Source organism: Pteronotus mesoamericanus, unplaced genomic scaffold, assembly GCF_021234165.1.
Source record: "Pteronotus mesoamericanus isolate MK-2021 breed Mesoamerican mustached bat unplaced genomic scaffold, CSHL_Meso_final contig_27, whole genome shotgun sequence".
Lineage (NCBI taxonomy): Eukaryota > Metazoa > Chordata > Mammalia > Chiroptera > Mormoopidae > Pteronotus > Pteronotus mesoamericanus.
In genome coordinates, this window is record NW_026555115.1 from 6,982,105 (window position 1) to 7,002,887 (window position 20,783).

Consider the following 20,783-nt stretch of genomic DNA (forward strand, 5'->3'; position numbering starts at 1 on the left):
CTCAGTCTTGCTGGGGCCAGGGGCTAAAATCAAAGTGTCAGCAGAATTGATTGGTATCTTTGGAGGCTCCAGGGGAGTATCTGTCCCTGGCCTGTTCCAGCTGCTGGAGGCTGCCTGTGTTCCTTGGCTTGCAGCTGCAACACTCTCAGCTCTGCCTCCATGATCATGTGGACTTTTCCTCTTCTGTCTCAAAGATCCCTCTGCCTCACTCTTTTAAGGACTTTTGTGGTTAGATTGGGCCCACCTGGATCATTCACGATAATCTTCCCCCCCTCAAAGTTCTTAATTTCATCTGCAAAATCCCTTTGTACATATAAAGTAACTTTCACAGGTTCTAGATTCCCAAAGACTAGGCTGCGGATATTTTTGGTGCATTGTTCAACCAACCACAGTGCATCTATCAGGTACCAACTGAGTGCCAGGCCCCAGGCTGGGGATTCAGCAGTGAACAGGCAAGCACAATGTGTGCCTCAGGGAGTCTCAGAGCTGATGCAAGGGCCCTGGGCCTGTCTTGTGTGTGTGTGTGTGTGTGTGTGTGTGGGTGTGTGTGGGTGTGTGTGTGACAGGGTGGGGGGAATGTCCATGTCAAACAAGGCCAGATGTTTCCTTGTGCACCTGGGTTGGTGGCATGTCATTCACATGTACTGGAGAGGAAGAGAAGGTTGTGGGTGTGAGTGAGAGGCTTGGTATAGTGGGGACAGTCAATATACCTAGAAACCCATTGACATTGACCCTGACCAGTCAGAAGAGACTTTCTCAAAGATACTAATTGGGCCAGTGGTTGACCTTTCAGTCGCTGTCACATGAGGAGGTCCAGGGGTCCTGGAGGAGGGATCAGGCCATCTGGGGTGGCTCAAGGCAATGGCTACTTATTAATCAACATTAAAGTTTTTAATATTTAAGTATTTAAATAAAATATGTAAAAATAAATAAATAAAATATGTAAGTATTTTAACCCAAAATTATAGTCCTTTTGATATCTACTAGCTGGCTATCAGTCTTGGGGGGTGGGTTCAGGAGTTTGTTTTGAACTTGTTGAAACTGAGGTGGCAGTTCAACAGCTGAGTGTAGCTGGGCAGGAACCTGAAAACAGAGGTTTCCAGGGTGGGGTGGGAGTAGGGAGTATATACAGTAAAGAGGCTTGCACCCCACTCTCCACCCCCACCATCCTAATACCTGAAAGAGTGTGTCATTGAAACTGATTCTTCTTAGGTACTGATGGAGTGTAAACAATTCCATCATCTTCCTTTTTTCCCTCTTAATTTTCCCCTAAGCATTTTTGTATTTTTCTTAAAAGCCCTTTTATTATGTAATAAAATATACTGTCATCTGCCTGCATTTATGGGAGCCAGCTCTCAGGACTACAGCTCTGCTCCTGACTGAGTCCTTTGTCCCTCACCATGAACCTCTGAAGCCAAGAGGGCCTTAGCCTTAGTCCCCAGCCACTCTGAGGGGAGAAAAGTTGCATTTCTGGCATATTCCATTCCAGCACAGAGCTGATCACTTAGCAGGGAGAAGAAAGGAATGTGAATTCCAGACTTACTTTCCCTAGAAGGAGACCAGGAAGTTTCCAACCACTTTGTTGCTTGGTAAACTGAGACCCATAGCTCTGGGCATGACCGAGTACCACAGAGTATCTATAATGAAGGTTGATCTTCTGGGTCATTTTAGATGCAATCTCTATGTTTGCTGATGCCTGGCATTCATTCTAAAGTGCACCTGAGTGTACCACAGGCAAGGCCACCCGTCAGAGCCTGAGTTCTCCACATATTCCACTTTTTCTACCATCAACCACTGCTGCAGTGGACAGAGTCCCAGACTGCCTGTCATCTCTGAGTGAAGCCTTCATATACATTGATAGGGCCTTTGTCACACTGGCACATTGAAGAAGAACCTATGTCCCCAGCACACTGTGAATTAGCTCCCGTGGAGAGAGCTCATCTTGGATCCAAGGACAAAGCCATGCGTCCGGGGGGCACTCAGCATGCATTCACTCAACAGACATTTATGAAATGCAACAAGACAGGAAATGAAATGCACAAGCAAACAAAGGCCCTCCCCTCCTGGAACTTACTTTCTAGTCGGGGAGACAGGTACTACACAAGTAAAGAGATAGCAGTATAAGGGTTACTGCTATAAAGGAAACTAAAGCTGGAGAGGGAAATGGGGCAAAGGGATGTGCTGGGTAAGTGAGAAGTCAGTGCAGGCCTTCAGGAGAAAGTGACATTTCAGTGGAGACCTGAATAAAGTAAGGGAGGGAGCTGTACTGATACCTGTAGGGAAAAGCATTTCTGACAGAGGAGCAGCAAAGGCAAAGGCTATGAACAAGAGAATGCCTGGCTAGCTGCAAGATGCCAGGGAGGCCAGTGTGCCCAGAAGCACTGAATGAGAACAGGAAGCCACAGACGGGTGGTGCCAGATGGCAGTGATAACGCAACAGCTGAGTGAATGAGTGAGAGTGAATGAATAAATGGAGCTTGAGAACAAAATCCGAATTCAGGCCTTGGGTCATCTACATGATCTTGAGCAAGTGTCACTCTTAACCCTCTATTTCCCACTCCCCGTGTATAAAAAGAGAATCATCATAGGTGCCCAACTCATCAAACTGAGAATTATCCCCCAAAGAGCCTGGACTAAAAATTAAGAGGATTTGATCTAGAGTCAAGTTCGGTCATTTTCTAGTTAAGTGACCTTGGGGAGATCATTTTACAACTCTGAGCCTCAGTTTCCTCATCTGTAAAATGGGAATCACAGTGACTGCCCTGCCAATCTCAGAGGACTGTAGTCTGGACCAAATGACATGATCCATGTGGAAATGGTTTGTAAATGGCATTTGTCATACAAATAGAAGGGCTTGTTGAATACCTCACCCAGGGTTCCCCCAGAGAACTCAGGCCAGAAGCTCTCACTCCCCATCAGCTCTTCTTGGGCAGCTCTTTCTTCTCTGTTCTTACCCTCAGTATTCTCTAGTTTCTGCTTTTTCCTTGGCCCCTGTGTCCTACATCATTCACAGAGTACCCAACTTGCCCTGTAGAAAATGGGGTGCTCACTCTTTAAAGGAGAATGAAATCATCTTGCCCACCTCTCTCCCTCCTCCCTCCACACTGTGTCTTGGAAGATCTTTCAGCACGGATATCTGACCTGACATCCCCCCTGCTTCCAGCCCTTCCCTGGCTCCCCATGCCTGCAGGAGAACGCCTCAGCTCCCTCTCATGTCACACACGCCACATGCCCTCCCGCCACCGCCCCACTGAAGTCCTCAGCCTCCCTCTTGCTAGTATGTGGATACAAAGAGCTAATTTTAATTTCTCTAGATAGTACCCAGCCTTATGCATCTACACCTTTGTATATGCCACATCCTTTGCCTGGAATGTGCTCTCCTGTGCTGCCAACTCCTATCCAGCTGTCCAGAAAATTCCTATTCACTCTGCAAAACCCAGAAGAGATGTCTCTTTTGAAGGCATCCTGGATCATGTGTTCCTTCTTTCACAGATGACATTAGCCCTTCTCTCTGCTGTGCTCCCCTAAATCTTGTACATGCTTCTCTCATTGTCTTCATACCATGATGCTTTTGTTGTGTCTATCCCTGTACCAGACCATGCATGAACTCCTAGGCCATCTCTGCCACACCACCACCTGCTAGAGGACCTGGCACATAGTAGGTGTCTGTGAAACTCTTATTTAGAGGACATGAAATCACCATTTGGGAGACAGCCCCTATGTCCTGAAACTCAAAGCAATTTAGAGCGATCTACCCAAAATTGGGCAGATGTGCGCAGTCTGTCTCTTCCATCCCGCTGAACATAACAGCTCTGAAGTGAAAGGAAGGCCAGGAGTCTACTTTCTGAACTTAGGGAATATTACAAATGACCACATTAGTGAGACAAGCATTTTAGAGGCACTCCTATTGACCCAGGAAAGAAAGGCTCTAAATTTAGTGCCCCCAAAACTGAGGCTGCTGAATTTGTAACTTCACAAATGGCCCACATTGGGTAGGAAGCTGAATTCGATTTGCATGTCAGAGGAGCGTTATCTGGTACCTGATATAAGACTAATTTTATTATTAAATTATCAACAGTGATTTACTGAGAAATACGGTACTGCCGGGAGCTATTTTTAACCTCCCGCCTCAGCCTCACTCAGCAAACAAATCATCCTTTGAAGGACACTGCATTTGCAAAAGTGAATTAGGTGAATAAATATCCATCTATTCATGAAGTTTCTTTATTGAGAAATAAATAAATAACAGTCCCTGAATGCCTTCATTGTCCCCCTGGCAGGTTTCCACGAAGATGAGGGCTTTTATTCAGTCTGGCAGTGACCGAGGAAGGGGTCTCTGTATGAGTGGGTGGGAAAGGCATCAGCCTGGGAGCCTGTAGAAGACTCTGTGGCACTCCGGGCTGGGGCTGGTGGCATTACCCATGTCTTCCCCACCCCAGAATGTGGGCAGGGACAGTCCTGATCCTGGTCAGCAGACCAGGTCACCTTACTCTGCAGAACAATTGGGCTCTGGTACTAGCCTGGGGCAGTTATGCCCCTTACTGTCTCTGGGACCTTGGTCAACTTACGTAACTTTTCTGTGCCTCAATTTTGTCATATGTCAAGTGGGTATAATTCTTACACCATTCTTTGGAGGTTAGGAGGATTAAATGAGATAATACACTTAAAGCACTTAGAAGGGTATCTGGCACATAGCAAGGGTCTGGTAAAGTTTGTCTATTGATATAGTCATCATCATCATTGTTGGGACAGGGAGAAAAGTAAGAATGAAAGTGTCCCCCAGGTGGTGCTGGATGATCTCTTGGATGAGCACAGGTTTTGAAGTTAGACCAGAATGCCAGTTCTAGTTCCGCCCCATCCAGGGGTGTAACTCTGGCCAAGTTACTTGATCTTCCTAATACTCAGGTTCCAAGACCATGACATGAGTGAAATCACGCCTGGCTCTGCAGGGGGGGAAAAATGGATCATAAATGTAAAGTATACAAAAAGGTGCCTGGCACTGAGTAAGTGCTCAATGAACAGTGGATAACAGTAGCAGGAGGTTAAGATTAATACAGTCCACATCCAATTTCTGAACACTTAGCACTCCCTCTTTCCTCTTTTTTCTCTCTTCCCTCCCACAATCTGGTGCTCATCTGGGATCAAATAGGAATCAAGAATCCACCCTCAAGAAAAATGATATGTTCATTTTCCTAAACGGATAGTACCGTTATTTAAAAGTTTGGTATTTTGTTTCTTATGGATTGCATTGATTTTTTTGTTAATCCTCACCCAAGGATATGCTTATTGATTTCAGAGAGAAAGGAAGGGAAAAAGAGAAACATCGATATGAGAGAGAAACATAAGTCAGTTGCTTCCTGCACGTGCCCTGACCGGGGATCAAACCCACAGACTTTTGGTGTAGGGGATGATGCTCCAACTGACTAAGCCACCTAACCAGGGCAGGATTGTATTGATTTTTATGCTTTGGATATTGCATTAAAATTACTTATCTTGATTACTGAAGGTCTTTTGGCATTTTCTCAAATTTTGCTCCTCAACTTGGACTTAGTCCTGCATGGAAGGAAAAAGAGCCTCCATATTAGGGAACAATAAACCCCATTTGGCTGGGGAGCAAGGTAGAGGGAGAAAGGTGAGCAGGAGGAGTGGGGCTGAAGCAGATTCTACCAAGTACCCTGGCTTTCGGACTTGGAGATTATTCTATAAGCGCTGGTTGACATGGTTTGATAAATTTACCAAGCAAAGAGCTGAGGGTGATGTCTGCCATTTGAAAGTGGTCAACTTCCTTTGCCCATCTTCCTAGAATGGGAAAGATGGGGAGTAAATTAGGAAAACCCTGCCTGGGCTTCTGGGCCTCTGGGCCCCTGGGCCCCAGCAGCTGCCAGCAAACACCTATAGAGTGATGTTCGCTCACGCATTGGAAACAATTACTTGCTGTTTGAGAGCTGAGGCCACAGAGTCCCTAACTTGACAACCCCATTAGTACAGATGGGCCCAGCATAGCACTCAAAGTAGATAGAGTAGGCACTCAATAAATTTTTGAAGAATTAATAAATAACAAATAAATCTTCAGTGTGTGTGTCTTTTCTATTCAGTTTCATTGAAAGCCCATTAAGGATGATGACTGTAATTCATATGGCAAACCTTGACCCAGGGGTCACTACTTTCAGGAAGCCATCCTGATTACTCTAACCCTTCCTGGCCTTCTAGCTTCCATATGGAGATCCCCTGTGCCCAGAGGAGCCATTTGAGCAACCCCTCTTCATGTGTGCAAAGTCTCACCATACACCTCAGCATCTCTGCTGTGCATTGTGGCCAGACAGATTTGGGCTCGAACTCAGGCCCCACGATTTCTTAGCTATGGGGCTGTAGCATAGGTCAGTTAACTTCTAAAGTCCCAGTTCCTCGCTATTACATGGGAAGAATAATGCCCATCTTGCAGGGCCACAGAGAGTTTCACATGAGGTCACACAAGTCATGTTGCCTCCCAGTAGGTACTGAAAGGAGTATTATCTCTGTTATCATTGATAATTATTATTTCTGTCACCAGCCAGACTGAGCAAGGGTAGCAACCAGATATCCTGCCACAGTGCTAGGAGTACAATGTACACCTATTAAGCAGATTTTGAACAGAACATGTGGTAAAACTGGGTTTCAAAGTCTGAAGGCCAGCAGATTTCTGCCATTGAACCCTGTGCCCTTGGGCACAGTCTAAGCTTCCGTGTCCACCCCGCAGCTGGGAAGAGAGAAGAAGGCCGCCTTCCAAAGACTTGCAAGATCCATATTGATCTCACAGAAGCAGGGCAAACCTTGGAAGAGGCTGTGGCCTGAACTGCATGCCCTCAGTGTACCCTCTCATCCAGCCCAAGGAGTTTCTGCAGGGATTAGCGGATGTTCTTACTATGCATGGCGACAGACCCTGAGCCACCGGGCTGTGCCTGTCAATTTGAAATCAGCGGTGATAGAGCTGGGAGTCAATGGGAGTTTGCATATTCATGTAGCAGAACCATGAGATTTAGTTACAGCTCCAGGCCCAATTATGTAGGGGTTTATTAGCCTGGGAGTCAACAAAGGATGTGGCCAGGATCTGCACCAGATTGTTGTATACACACCAGCATACAGGAACCAGGTTAGCAATGCTTCTCATGGGACTCATCCTCTCCAGGAGGCCAAGGCCTGAATGGTCATAAAGGCAGCAGGTGGGATCCTGGCTTTGAAGCACAGTTGTTGACAATGGCCTCTCATTTCCTCATCTGTGAAATGGGTGCAATTATCCTTACCTCACAGACTTACTGAAAAGATTGTAGACACATTTGGGAAATGCCCATGGTGGCTCCTAAACCATGGGTGTGCTCATAAATGCCAGGTATTGAAACTGGAATTCTGCCCTTTCTCATTCCAAATGGCCTGGGTTTTATGCTTCCTGAAATGTATCAGTTCTAGAAAGAGTAGCACACTCTCTAATTATTTCAACAACAACACTTACTCTCTCTGGGTCCCAAGCACTGACTCTGTGCCTCATGCTGTGTTGTGACACAGCATTAAAAACTTTCCCATGTGGTAGGAGCACTGGCCCCATTTTACAGTTGTGGAAAGAAGGGCTGAGCAAGTTAAATATCTGTCAAAATACTTCAGAGCCAGCTTAGGGTAAAGGTGGGCTTGAATTCAAGGTCAAAAGCCATTATTGCATCCCACTGAATATCAGTAGCTTAAAAAACTTGCCAAGCAGTATAGGTGGAAAAGTGACATTTTTGAAACAAATGTTTGAATGCTGATATCACTGCTAGTATTGCGCACTTCCCATCGACATAGTGACTTCCATTAACTCATTCACTCACCCATTAGTCTTAAGGAATAGGTGGCACTTTAGAAGAGGAAATCATAGTTTAAAGAGGTTATATGACAAACACAAATACCCAGCAGGCCAATACGAGAAACAGGCCTTGGATTACAAGAAACAGGACCTTCAAATCAGACAGACCTGGGCTTCAAACTCAAGTTCAAACTTTTTTGCTGTAAGATGTCGGGCAAATCACTAGCCCTCTCTGTGCCTCAGTTTCAACCTTCGCAGATTGCCATAACTTTTGAGCCATTTAGCTAGCTGAGCCTCAAATTCCTTCACTGATGAAATTAAGCAAGATAATAAAGATAAAAAACTTACCTTAATAAAAAATGGAAAAAAGTTAAAACCACCTTTTTGTTTCTTTTTACACTCTGCATTGTGACCTGGTTGCTTTTAACGGGCTGGCCTATTTCGGTGCACTAAGCTACTGCTCATTGCAAGGCACAGATCAGATGACCAGAGTAACCTGGCTTCCCTGTGCCTGTGTCATTCTCTGCAGCTGACCTGGAGTCCCTGGCTGTCAGAGCAGACCATCCTGCCCTTCCCTATCTTCCTCCCCATCCCCAGGTACAATGCTTGGGGAGAGGCAGCAGCACCCAGCTCTGCATCCAGGACTGCAAGGGAGGAGGCAGGGGGAAGAAGGGAGCCATTCTCCAGACCTCAGGCCTGGGGACAACAAAGTAATCAATGGGAGTCAGGTTCCTGCCTGCTTTGTACTCAGGAACGTGTGACCCTGTGAAATTCTGCCTCCACCTGAAAAAAAGAGACCTCATTTACTAATTCCCAGGAAGGCCCTTGTGGGGAAGCAGACACACATCATTGAAAGGCACAACTCTGCCCGTCAGTTGCCCAAGAGTCAAAATCAAGAATGATATCTTCTCTAGGAAATTCCCCAGCATCATCAGGCCTCAAACTCCAGTGGCCCTGCTTCCATGAACCTTCACCCTCCCTCGGATACAGTGCATTTTTCACAAGGCTTAGAAAGCTAGAAGCAAAATGCAGGCAGCAGCTAGGCCCATCCTAACTGGAGCCCGGAATGTCCCCCCAAGACACGCACACACACAGGCACAGCCAGGAGTCCCTTCCTACTCCCTGTGCCACAAGAAACAAAACTGGTCGTGCTGGAGTTGATCTCTTTCCTTAATTCATCCAGTCCCAGTGCAGTGGCTGCTGATGTGGATAATATACCAAGAGGTAGACAATGAGTACCGAAGGACGGGAAGCACGTGAGTAACCTGTAAATTGGATACGGACACTATATTGCATTGAAACTAAGGTGGGGTTTTCCCACATGAGGTCAGAACCTATATCTAAGTGAAAGAGCTATGCTGTTCACAGAGGCTGTACCTCTGCTAGAGCAGGAACATCAGGAACAGCTCCCAGGTCGTTTAACCCACCAACGTTCATGATCCGTGGTGCAATGGTGTGTACCTCGGTCAAAAGAGGCTCGTTCAAGAGGATCATTCCAGGAAACAACCTGGTACAGAACAGTGTTTAGAGTGTTATGTTCTTTATTATTTCCTGGGGAGGAGATTGCACAAAGAGGAAAGGAATTTTTACTTTCTGTCTTATATTTCTATATAACTTGTTTCTATTTTTTTCAAATGCATATCACATCAACAGTTTTTCAAAAGATGTTATTTATTTGAGGAAAATAAAAGAATCTAGACCACAAAAGCACCAATTGAGAGACCCCACTGGAAGTGAGGCTACTGCCAAACAGCCCCAGGAGGCTGAGGGACATCCTGCAGGCCCTGGGGAAGGGGCCCAAAGCAGCCCTTCATCAGGCCAGGGTGACAGCAGTCATAAGCTCTGTCAACCAGAAGGTTCTGTTGATTTCTAGAGGTATAACAAGGGCCTTGAAGGTTGAAATATATGCTCTTTTGCACACTGTCTTCCCCGTTCACCTAAACCTTACAAATTTAGGAGCAGAGGTGTGGGGGGGTGGCCCATTGGTTAAGAACAATATTCATCTTGCTTAGAAGATCTCCCCTGATCCTGCTATCAAATCAGACACCCAGGTGGAAAACTTTCTAAGATCTACCCTGTTAGGATCCCGAGTATTCCCCATCCATCTATCCATCCATTTCACAAATATTTATTGAGCATCTACTGTGTACCAGGCACCATTCTAACTTCAGGGGGTGGCACATTCAGTGGTGACCCACACAGATGCTGTGTCTGCCCTTGTGAAGCCTACAATCCATGGGAAGGCAGACAACCAAACATGTGATTACAGCAGTGTGACAGGCACCATGGGAAGGAAGATCAGGGTTCTGCGGACCTTCGGGGAAGGGGAGAAGAGGAAATCATTGGGCACCAGGGTGAGGGCTGGGGGCTACTAGCAGTAACAAGCCAGCAGAATGGTGGGAGCTCACCCAGAGGAAAGGATCAAGTAGAGAGAGCAGCAAGAAAGGGAAGAGGGAGAAGTCCTGGAGAGAGCCTGATTACAGTACCTGGAGGAAGCAGACACTTCGGAGGCCTCTACAGAATGGCTTTGGCCCTGGCTTCACCTTCACAGTGCTTGACCCAGAAGGGAGGCTTGTCATACCAATGAGCTCTTACTTGGATTCATTTGCAAGGTCTCATTTTCCTGTCCCAGTCATATTCCCAAAAGAGCCTGGGCTCTGGGGTCAGACAAACCTTGGCCCTTACCTTGAGCAAGTCATTTCACCTCTCTGACCCTCAGTTTCCTCATCTGTAAAGTAGGATTAAAGCAATACTTACTTCTCAGTGGTGTCATGAGGAGACAACTGTGCCCTCATACCAATTCCTGGCACGTCATAAGGTCTGAATAAATACAAACTGTAGTTCTACCTGATTGATCATGATGCAGTAGGTGACAGGCATATGGGGGCTCACTACTCTCTTCTATTTACTTTTGGTTATTTTTGGAATGATAATAATAAAACTTATTTTTTTTAACTCCTGCTCATATAACTTTCTGCAATTGCCGCTATGGTACATGCTCCTTTGGGAAGTGCTCTCATTCATTAGAATATGACAGTAACAGGAGACCAAAATATTCCTCCAAAATTCTCCCCTTTCACCTGCCAGGTTCATCCTCCCCAATAGTCAGAGGGGCCCTCTCCTGCACCCCAGCCCATCCTGATTCTACGCGGGTTCCAATGCCAACATCAGAGCTTCTAAATCAGGTATAGGAAGGAAATATTGAAACTTTAATTGTATTTATTTTAAATCTAAAACTAAAAAGGCAAGCATTACTAATACTTAAAATATGGATTAAAACTGTTCACTCTAAGAGTTAAAGTGCATAGCCTTACCTGTGACTCATGAAAGAACATATTTTCTTGTCTAAGATTCTGGAAAAATTGCAAGTTGAAGGGAAACACATGGATTAACTCTTGTTTCTTTTTGTTCCCATGAGAGGAGACCTGTCTCCAGACTTGGTTAGCCAGATGGAATATAGATACTGACTTGAATGTGCAGATCCTTTGATGAATATAAATACAAAAAAAGGTAGAATCTTTTAAAGGTATGGGTTGACAGGATACATAAATTATTCATCAGTCAAAAATGCATATTGGGTGTGAGTGCTTCAAAGTGTTGGTTCAATACAGTCAGTGAAGTTTGGAGCAACTGGTCTCCACAATACACAATGTGGCCACTCCATGGTGGGATCATGGCTTAATACAGAGGGATGCCTGATGTTTTGTCTTTGGTACCCAAGAAAGCCATCTGCTTGCACAGATAAGAGGAAAATGTCACAGAAGGCATAACTTCTATTTGAACATCCAGTGCCAGCTGTGTATCTCATGCGCTTGGGCAGTCCTGAAAAGAATGAGTCACATAGAAGCAGATCCTGGGAATGAAGAAAGAGCCCCCTTGCCAATCAGGGACAGCTATACTCACTTCAGCTAAACCCTCTGCACCTGTAAGATGTCCCCTCTCCACCCCAAGATGGAGAAGGGAGAGCTGTTATAGGAGAAAGTAATCAGTGGGCCCTAACAAGTAGGGGGTTGCTGTTGAAGGCAGGTCCAGATGAAGCATTTAGAGTTTGTGATTTATCTAAGGATCCTGCTGGGCTATCAACTCTGACCCCAAGGCCAGGATATTCAGCCAAATTCCTCAGGAGTGTATGCTGTCTGGGAGTGTCCAGGGCCAAAGAACCAGGGCTGACTGTCCTCATCTAACTCTGCAGAGGGTTCTGCAACTCCCTACAGAGAAGAAGGGATGGGAAGTGAGCCCCACCCATCTGCTCTCCTCTCAAATGTTTGGGAACCCTGGGAGGTGGATGTGCCTATCTGTGCATTCAGGCAGGGGCTTGGCCTGGAGGTCTAGGTTGAATTCCCAGTTCAGTCTCTTATAAATTTTGTGAACATGGGCCAGGCACTGGACTTCTCTGAGCCCTTGTTTCCCCACCTCCCACATAGACAGATAATACCTCTCCTCTTTCCTGAGAGATTCCAGCATGATGATCCCAACCTAAGAACACAGTTAGAAATGAACCTGAAAGCATTTAGGAAATTTAAACAATTCTTTATAAATGTGATTAATGATAACTCCCTACTCAACTAGGGGCAAGAATGATAAGTGTCTGGGACAAAGGGTTTCTTGCATTCCACATGCACCCCAAGGATGACGACGAACGAAGCTGGTGGGAGTGGAAAGCCTAGTCTCCCCTTCTTTCCCTGCCTCCTCCTCAGAGAGTTCTCCAGAAAGATCATGGACCATGGACCTCAGTGGACCACCAGAGGCCTGGGACATGGAGAGTATGCAGACAGAAAGAGGTTGCTCCTGAGCTGGCCATGCCTCCTGCTGGCTGCCTCATCAATCTATCATCCTCTTAGCAGCTGACACCTCTGGCAGCACCTCCCAGCATCCTGGCATTAGCATTGCAAGAAGCCTGGTTGCACCAGAGAATACAGATGGAGGAATCTCAGATTCAAATTTGTCTAAGTATTATGAACAGCCAGACCCAGGCAAGGCGTTTCTACTGCCCTCCTGCCAAAGAGGAGCAGTAGGGGTTTTGTTAGAAGTACAAATTGCTTCTTAATGCAGAGGATAAAGCTGGGTGCTGGCACCTCCTTAGAAATTCCTCCCGCTCCCAGGAAAGCCACTGCTGCATGTCAATTTTAATTTTTGAAATTTAAACCAAGGGCTTTGTGTGCAAGGTCCATCTCATTGGAGGAAGAAAGAAGAATAAGTCAAAAAGAATTAAGGGCCCACTGGGGATTGCAGATCCATAGCAATTAGACTTCATTTGGGTCTCAGACATTTGGTTTTAATCGCATTTTTGGATGATACAATCGACAAGCCATCAGAAATTGATACGTATGTAACTGTAGACGGGGCTGACTGCCCTCCTCAGTTCCTGGGCTTTGCTGGGTTTGGGCTCCACAATCAGAAGGGGTGGGGTATGGCTGAGGAATTGGGGTTCAGGTTTGGTCTAGAACTACAGAAATGGTGTTTTGTGTGTGTGTATATATGTATGTGTGTGTGTATGTGTGTGTGTGTGTATATTCCAGCTTGCTGTTTTGGGGCCTCTTATCCCTGGACTCAAAGCAGATGCAATCATTGCTAATACTCAAGTGAATGACAATGAAACATTATTCAAATAAAATAAGAGCATAAAGAGGAATAGTGACAGTGACAGGACTCGAAGCAGGGGATATAATAATTATCTTTTAAATGGGAATCACAGTTTTCATATCCTCCAGGAACTAAAGTCAATCACACTGTGATGTGGGGGCTGACATACAACCATTAACATTGTCACACACATGGACCTATGAATGCATGAGTGCTTGTGCATGTGTAACGTAGATTAATGATGACAACCACAACATTATATCCACATAAGCATGTGTGTGCGCGCCTCCAGCTTTACACAGGTACACACTCTGGGGTTTCCCTGCGTATACACATTTCTTCAAACAACTGGTCAAAATGAACTCAATAAGTACTAACAGGTTGTTAACTGATTATTTTATAGATAATTTATTGTTTATTAGAATTAAATGATCTAAAAACAAAACAAAAAAGTGAAAAAATAAGTCAAAACCATGTGGAGTGTTTTCCTACCTTGTGTATGTGGAATGCTGACAGAGGAGACCAAACTCACTCGGGCTCAGAGCAGGTGCCCACAGCACCATGCCTGTGGGAAGGGAAGCCCCCAGGAAAGGGTGTCCCTACCAAAGTGATAGTATCTATCTCTTTCCACACAGTCCTGGGTGAATTCAGAGAGTTGGATGATTCTTAGGTTGCCTCAGTTTACCAGCTCTTCTGAGAGCTGTGGCCTTAGCTGGTGGTGTGAGCAAATGGACAGGTGCTGAGTATACTTTGTGCCTGGGTGGGTTTGTTTCTGATGGACTTCTGTACTTTCTTTTAGGGACAAACACCTCAGACATGACCTGCTGGCAAGTGCCTCATTCTGCCTCCCACTCTGCATCCTCTACCCCTTCCTTCTCCAGAAACTCTTGCCCTTCAACTCCCCCCCCCCCACACAAGGTGGGGAACTTGGAGATTCAGCCACTCCTCTCCTGTCTGTGTCTAATTTTCTCTCCCCCACCTCCTCTGGGGCTCTCCAGTTCAGGGGAGAAATACTCCAGGGAGGGGTGGATGTTGCTATCCCATCTCCCCACATCTTTTCACCCACCTCAGGTGGCAGGGACAAGGCAGTGGCTGACAAGCAGGCACAGATGAGGCTATTCAGGACTCAGTTAAGGTCTTTATGCCAAGGTGGTCATGGAGGTCTGGCCTTGGGGTCACCCTGACAAAAACATCGGACCCCATAGTCTAGAAACATAATTTAATGCATCGCAGTTGGTCTGAGTCAGGAGTATGGTGAAGAGGCGAATTTTCTGTTTGCTGGGATTCTTCAGCGGTGAGGTTTTGACTGATGGACAGGGAAATTTGCACAAGTATTTAGAGTCTCAAAGGACGCCCCAGGGAGCTCATGCTCGTTTTGGCCTACCTCGCTGGCCAGGATTGGGAGGCCTCGGTCTCAGGGCACTCGCAGAAGGAGGGGGGCTGGAAGAGGGCAATCGTTCCGACCGTTCCTGTCCGGTCCAGTCAGGTTTGCAAGTTGTGCTGCCGCCATCACTGCCACTGTCGGCCACCGGCCGCCGGAGTTCAGGTCACGCTCCTCTCACCACGTTGGAGTCGCCCTCCCCCTCCCCAGCTTGGGGACAGGAACCAGGAGCACTGCCCAGAGCTTAGTGAGTCGCAGACACACTGAGGGCGGGAGCGGGACAGGGAGGACAGCAGGAATGTGTCTTTTCCAACGGTGTCAGAAGTATCATGAAGCGAGAGTGGTCCTTGCTAGGGAACAGCCCGCCCCCATGGGTATGGGGCGGCCTGAAGCCACCTCACCTCGCTCTCCCTGCGACCCTAGTCCGGGTACAGAAGAAAGCCGGAGAACGTGCTGTACTTGTTGTTATTGCCTCCGTGCGCCTTCCCGCCATCCAGCTTCACATACACCTCGTCCCCAGCATCGAGGTGCAGCACCACACTGTTACTGGCGTAGTCGTAGTTTTGGTCGGCGTCCTGCGCGATGGCGCTGGCCCGGACCTGGGGACGAACCACGGAAACTGTTGGGTTGGGGCACTTCTGCCTAGGCCCTTGGCCAGCCCCACCCCTGGCGCCCCTCCTTGGCCGCCTTCTGCCCTTGGCTCTGGGGTCCACGCTCCCACCCAGGCTCCACCTTCTCTCTCTAACTTAGCCAACTCCTTCTCGGTCCCCTCTTCTCAGCCAGCAAGACAGGCAAAGAGGAGAGATGAGGCTTCATAAACAATGAACTAGCGGGGAAGGTGAACATTGTAGGGCAAAGGGGCGAGCGGGGCGCACAGGAGGAGCTAAAGAAGAAAGGTTTCTTCTTTAGGAGCCCAAGGGGCTGCAGGCAAAGTACCCAAGTAGCCAGGGAGAGCAGTTTGGGTAGCGGGCCTCTGGGAGCTCCGTGCACAACCACCCACGCTACATTCGAATAAATGCGGCCAAGGTACATTGGGAAGCGGGATCCTGTGGCGCGCTCCCTCCAGGGGTTCTCAGGCGCTTGCAAGCGATGAGAAAGGAGGTTGGTTCCCAAGCATTTCGAGGCGCCGGTCGAAGACAAGGGTCTGCGGGGACCTGGGGGAGGCGACAGGGGTGGGAGTGGGGTGGGGGTGAGGGTCACTGACCTGCCCGTTCTTGCAAAGGTCCGCCCACATGCTGGTACCGTCGCCGCCGCGCATTAGGATGTGGTAGGTGAAGAAGTAGATGCCGCGCACCTGGCAGCTGAACTTGCCGGTAGTGGGGTCGTAGTGATTGCCGAGATTGGTGACCACGTCGTCGAACTTGAGCACCTCGTAGCCTTCGTGAGGGCTCTTGAGACCCACGTAGAAAGCGATCTTTGGACCACTGAAGGCAGCGCTGAGCGCGCCGGTCACTTCGCCCTCAGAGTCGTCGCTGCCCCGGGTTCCGCCACCCACCACCCCGTCACCTCCTGCCGCTCCGGCTGTAAGCTGCAGCCCTGGCAGCCCGGGCCGCCCCGAGTCTCCCTTCTCCCCCGGAGGACCCCTGGGACCAGGAGGGCCCGGCTCTCCAGGGGGTCCCCGCGGCCCAGGCTTGCCAGGTCGCCCGGGGTCGCCCTTGGGTCCCTGGATGAAAGGGGGAGGAGGGTTGGCGCTCAGGTCTTGCATGACTTCCAGGGCGGCAGTGCTGGGTCCGGGTGGCGACGCCTTGGAGCCCGCGGGGCCCCCACCGGGTGCGGCGCTGTATGGATCGCAGATCATGCGGCAGGTGCCCATCATCTCATAGTGCGCTGCTCCGGGGGATGTCGCCTGTAGCAGCAGTGGCACCGCGATGAGCAGCCCCAGTGCCATGGCCAGGAGCACGCCGACGGCCGCCAGGCAGGCGCGCCGCCGCCGCTGCCACTGCCGGGAAGCGACCGCCACCAGCTCCTCCTTGCCGCCCGGAGAGGTAATGGTGGGGCGGCGCGGGCGGCCCCGCTCCCCGCGCTCGGGGGCCGACTCCGCGGGTCCTGGACGCACCTCCGACGTGGTGACCCCCTACTCTGGACGCTCAACTACTTCAGCGAAAGATACCCCGGGCCAGGAGCAAGTGCTCACTGCGCTAGGGCTGCTCCGGAGAGCCGCGGAGCCCAGCGCGCATGGCTGGAGCGCACAGGACAAGCCCCGTGCCCTACGGGTCCGGACAGCGGCGGCCGGGAAACGCAGGTGAGGATGCGGCGTCCAGCGTGGGCTCGGCGACTCTGACTCTTGCCCGGCTCGGCGGGGCTCGGCGGGGTTCGGCTTGCAGTGAGGGGGCCGGTTTCTGCTATGCGCTCCGCTCTGCTCTCCTGCCGCTCTCTGGCTGCCGTGCAGAGTGGGGACCCAGCTACCCTGACGTAAGTAGTCCAGGGCTGAGATGCGGAGGCGGCGAGGCAACGCACGCTGCCATCACTCGGGAGACGGGAGACGGCGCCCTCAAGTCATCAGCCTTCCTTACTCCTCCTTTAGGGCGGTGTCGCTGGAAGAAATGGCAAGGCGCCTTTCTTTCCGGCGGTGCCTGGAAGCCACAAGTGGGCGCAGCGGGCACAGCCGGGAGCCCAGCCCTTCAGACACACCCATCGCAGGCTCCTCTCACGCGCCTCCCACCAACCACACACGAACCCTCACGGGCGCACTTATGGACGCACACGGGCACCTCCGCATGGCCACAAAGGCGCCCAGAATCTTGATGCTAGCAAGGTCCTCAAGAGTCACGGAATCTATCCCCCTACCTGCAAGCAGGACCAGACCTCAGTCACCAAGGAGAAACTCAGTCCCATGTGGCCCTGTGCAGAGGACTTTCTGAGTGCCCTCCCGAGCTACTTCTTCAGAATAAATTTCCCTTCTAAGAAGTCTTTCGTTCACCTAGCCTGAGGACTCCAAGTTGTTATAGAGGCTCCGGAAAAACACCACACCAACTCTTTTAATGACTCTGAAAAGCCCTCAGGATCTAGTACAAGAGTCTATTAGCCTCAGCCCCCTTTTTCCACCCAGGAAATGCCTGGCCCTTGTCTTCTGTATAAAGTTCATTTAGATATGCAAGTGCTGAACACCCAGCACTTGGTAGGAACCCTGGTGCACTCCGCTCCCACTCCCAGCTGGCCACAACCAGTCAGATCCCTGGACAGGGGCCTGTGGACATCCAAAGCTCCTTCCTACTGAAATGGATTTAGTTTAAAACAAACAAACAAACAAACAAACAAACACCTCCAAAGACATTCCGAGCTGAAGTCTCAACTAAGTTGTGACACCAGATTTAGAGAAGAATTCTCTCTAGTGCATCATGGGAGGATAAAGGAAGGATACTTCTGTGTATCGGGAAGACCTCCAGCTCAGAAATCAAAAGTTCTGTCTTCTGGGTTCTGCTCTTGCCCTGAGCAGCTATGTGACTTTGGGCAGGTTGTCTCCTGCTCAGGCCCTCCCTGATGTGGAGAATACACCTGGTCAAGCCTGGGGGTAGAGTGCACCCACAAGCTGATGCCAGTGTCTGGCAGAGCACTAGTATCTCAGGAACAAACTTGTGCCCTCCTGAGAGTATTGCTTTGAAGAAAACATTCATTTATCAGATACTGTGCTCTCGTGGGTTACTTTAAATCCATTTTGCGTCTCTGTGGTCACTCTGAGCCACTTCCCCCACCCCACCCCCCATTGCTTCAGTCTCTTCCCTCATCAGTGTGTTTCCCAGGGATTAACAGAATACCTGGCTCCTGGTAGGTCTCCAGTACATATTTGTAGAAAAGATGACTAAACTGAGCTTGAAGCAAACTTTACCCAGGAGACAAGTGGGAAAAGGAATTCATTTTACTGAACACTTGCTATGATGCATCAGGCACTTTGCATGCATTCTTTCACTTACCTCTCCCAACAGCCCTACAGATTAGCAATTCCCCCATTATACAGATGAGAAAAAAAGATCCTAATAGTAATGAGAAGATAGTCACTGATGATGTGAATCACTCAGGGGGAGCAGAAGCCAGGTGGATGAGGAGGTGTGTCAAATGCATTTGAAAATGCGTGTTGCTTACCAGTGTTCTCCACCCATATGACAGGGCCAGGCTCCTCCTCACACCCAGTCCAGGGGCTGGCAGTGAGTGCAGCATTGACAACTAGCTCCTGGCCACCATCTTCACTGGTTTTTGGGTTCTAGGAACCCTCTGTTTCCTTCTCTAGTGCCATACCTAGAGCTGGTGAGCCACAGTGACACCACCTGGTTCCAATCCTGGCTTTGCAACTTCGTGCCTGTGTGACCTTGGACAAATTGCTTCACCTCTCTGAGCCTCAGTCTCCACGTGTGTAAAATAAGAATGACAAAAGTACCTACCTCAGAATTATTTGGAGATTAATGAGTGAGTTAATATAAAGTCCTTAGCACAACAGCTGGCTCAGTAAAGGTTAGTTATTATTATTAATATTGACAATTTGGACTTCCACCATCATGCTTAAGACCATTAAGATGAATGAGATATGTGGGCAGTAAGCAGGGTTTGGGAGGTGAGTTTATGATTTATAAAAGAGAGAGACCTAAAGATCACCCACACACTTTATCTTTCTCTAAAGTAGAGAAAGGGGTCCACACTGTCCTTCCCACGTTCCCCTCTGGCTGCCCTGTTCTGGCTTCCTGCCCTCCGTCAAGGCTGACCAGAGTGTTTCTGGTCACCAGCTTAACATAGACAAACAATTTCAGGCAGATACTCACTCTGTTTGAATTCCCCAGCCCTGCAGACCATCATCCCCAAATCCCAGTGTTCTTGGCCCTGCAGGATCTGGGCAGAGAAGAAGCAAGGAGAAAATGTGTGAGACTTCCTCGCAGATTTTCATTCTTGCAGACTTCAGGCAAAGCAACCTGTCCTGGAGATCAGCATTCTCAGGAGCACCTACAACCCTGTAGAGAAGAGGATTTCTTCCAAGGCCAGCCCTCCACCAGGGTCAGGGACAGCTGCAGCTAGAGAAGACAGAGCAAGCAGCCTCCCATCACAGACTACATAAGTCACGAGGTCCTTTCCCTGCCCTTCTTCCCTCTCTCCATCCCTCCTCTCCTCCCACAGTGACAGAGCCAGAGTGGCCTGCTGGAGTATTTGACACACCTCCTCATCCACCCGGCTTCTGTTCCCCATGAGTGATTCACATCATCAGTGACTATCTTCTCATTACTATTCAGATCTTTATTAGCATATTGTCTTCCATTTTGACCATAGTTTTACATTTCAAAGCCCAATGATGACTCAAATCTGCCCAAAATTGCCCTTATTAATCCAGCCTACATTTACTTCACCAGCATTCATTGACAACCAGTCACCGCCAACTTTACACCCGCCGAACCCCTTGTGGTTTATGACATAGTTTGACACAATCACAGGCTGTTTTGTTTGCTGCTTTAATAGCCAGCAATGGGTACCCTCCTCATTCATCTGCACTACAGTGTCTTCGACTTGGGATGCTTATCTCTACTCATCTGTCTAGACTCATCCCTAATTATCCTTCAAGTCTCAGCTAAGTGTCACCTTCTTGTCCAAAGTCTTCCTTGAACCCTCCCCAAGAAGAGTTGACAATTCCTGAGGATAAAGGGTACTTTGAATGTACATACCCCTGCCATCATGTATCATGATTAAATGTTTGTTTACTTGTTAGCCTCTCCCAATCAGCTTTGAACTCACATAGGGCAGAAATCAGGTCATTCATTCATTCATGCAATATGTCATTCATTTGTTCAACACATATTTATTGACTTCCATTGTGCTACATGCTGAGTGTGCAGTGGTGAATAATACAGGGATGGTTCTCCTCCATTCTAGCTGTCCTGCAAGTCTTCCTTGAACTCCCCCACCTCTCTCTACTTGTGTCCTTGGGTCTGTATCTGAACTGCCACTATCTGGCATAGCTGTTTATCGGCATGCATTCTTTGAATTAGGCCTGTGCCCCCAACTAGACTCTAAGCTCTTTAGAGACATCAT

General features: G+C 48.5%; 1 protein-coding gene across 3 annotated transcripts; it reads right to left on the reverse strand.

Moving 5' to 3' along the window:
* Positions 1-15,196: 15,196 nt before the first annotated feature.
* Positions 15,197-16,665, reverse strand: C1QL2 (complement C1q like 2). Of its 3 annotated transcripts, none has more exons than XM_054574936.1 (3): positions 16,284-16,665; positions 15,982-16,229; positions 15,197-15,376 (listed from the first exon to the last, which is right to left on the reverse strand). In XM_054574936.1, the coding sequence occupies exons 1-3, from the start codon at positions 16,663-16,665 to the stop codon at positions 15,197-15,199; spliced, it is 810 nt and encodes a 269-aa protein (XP_054430911.1). The 3 variants fall into 3 exon arrangements, with proteins under 3 accessions (XP_054430911.1, XP_054430910.1, XP_054430909.1); XM_054574935.1 differs by having other exon boundaries at positions 16,269-16,665; XM_054574934.1 differs by having other exon boundaries at positions 15,982-16,665.
* Positions 16,666-20,783: the final 4,118 nt, after the last annotated feature.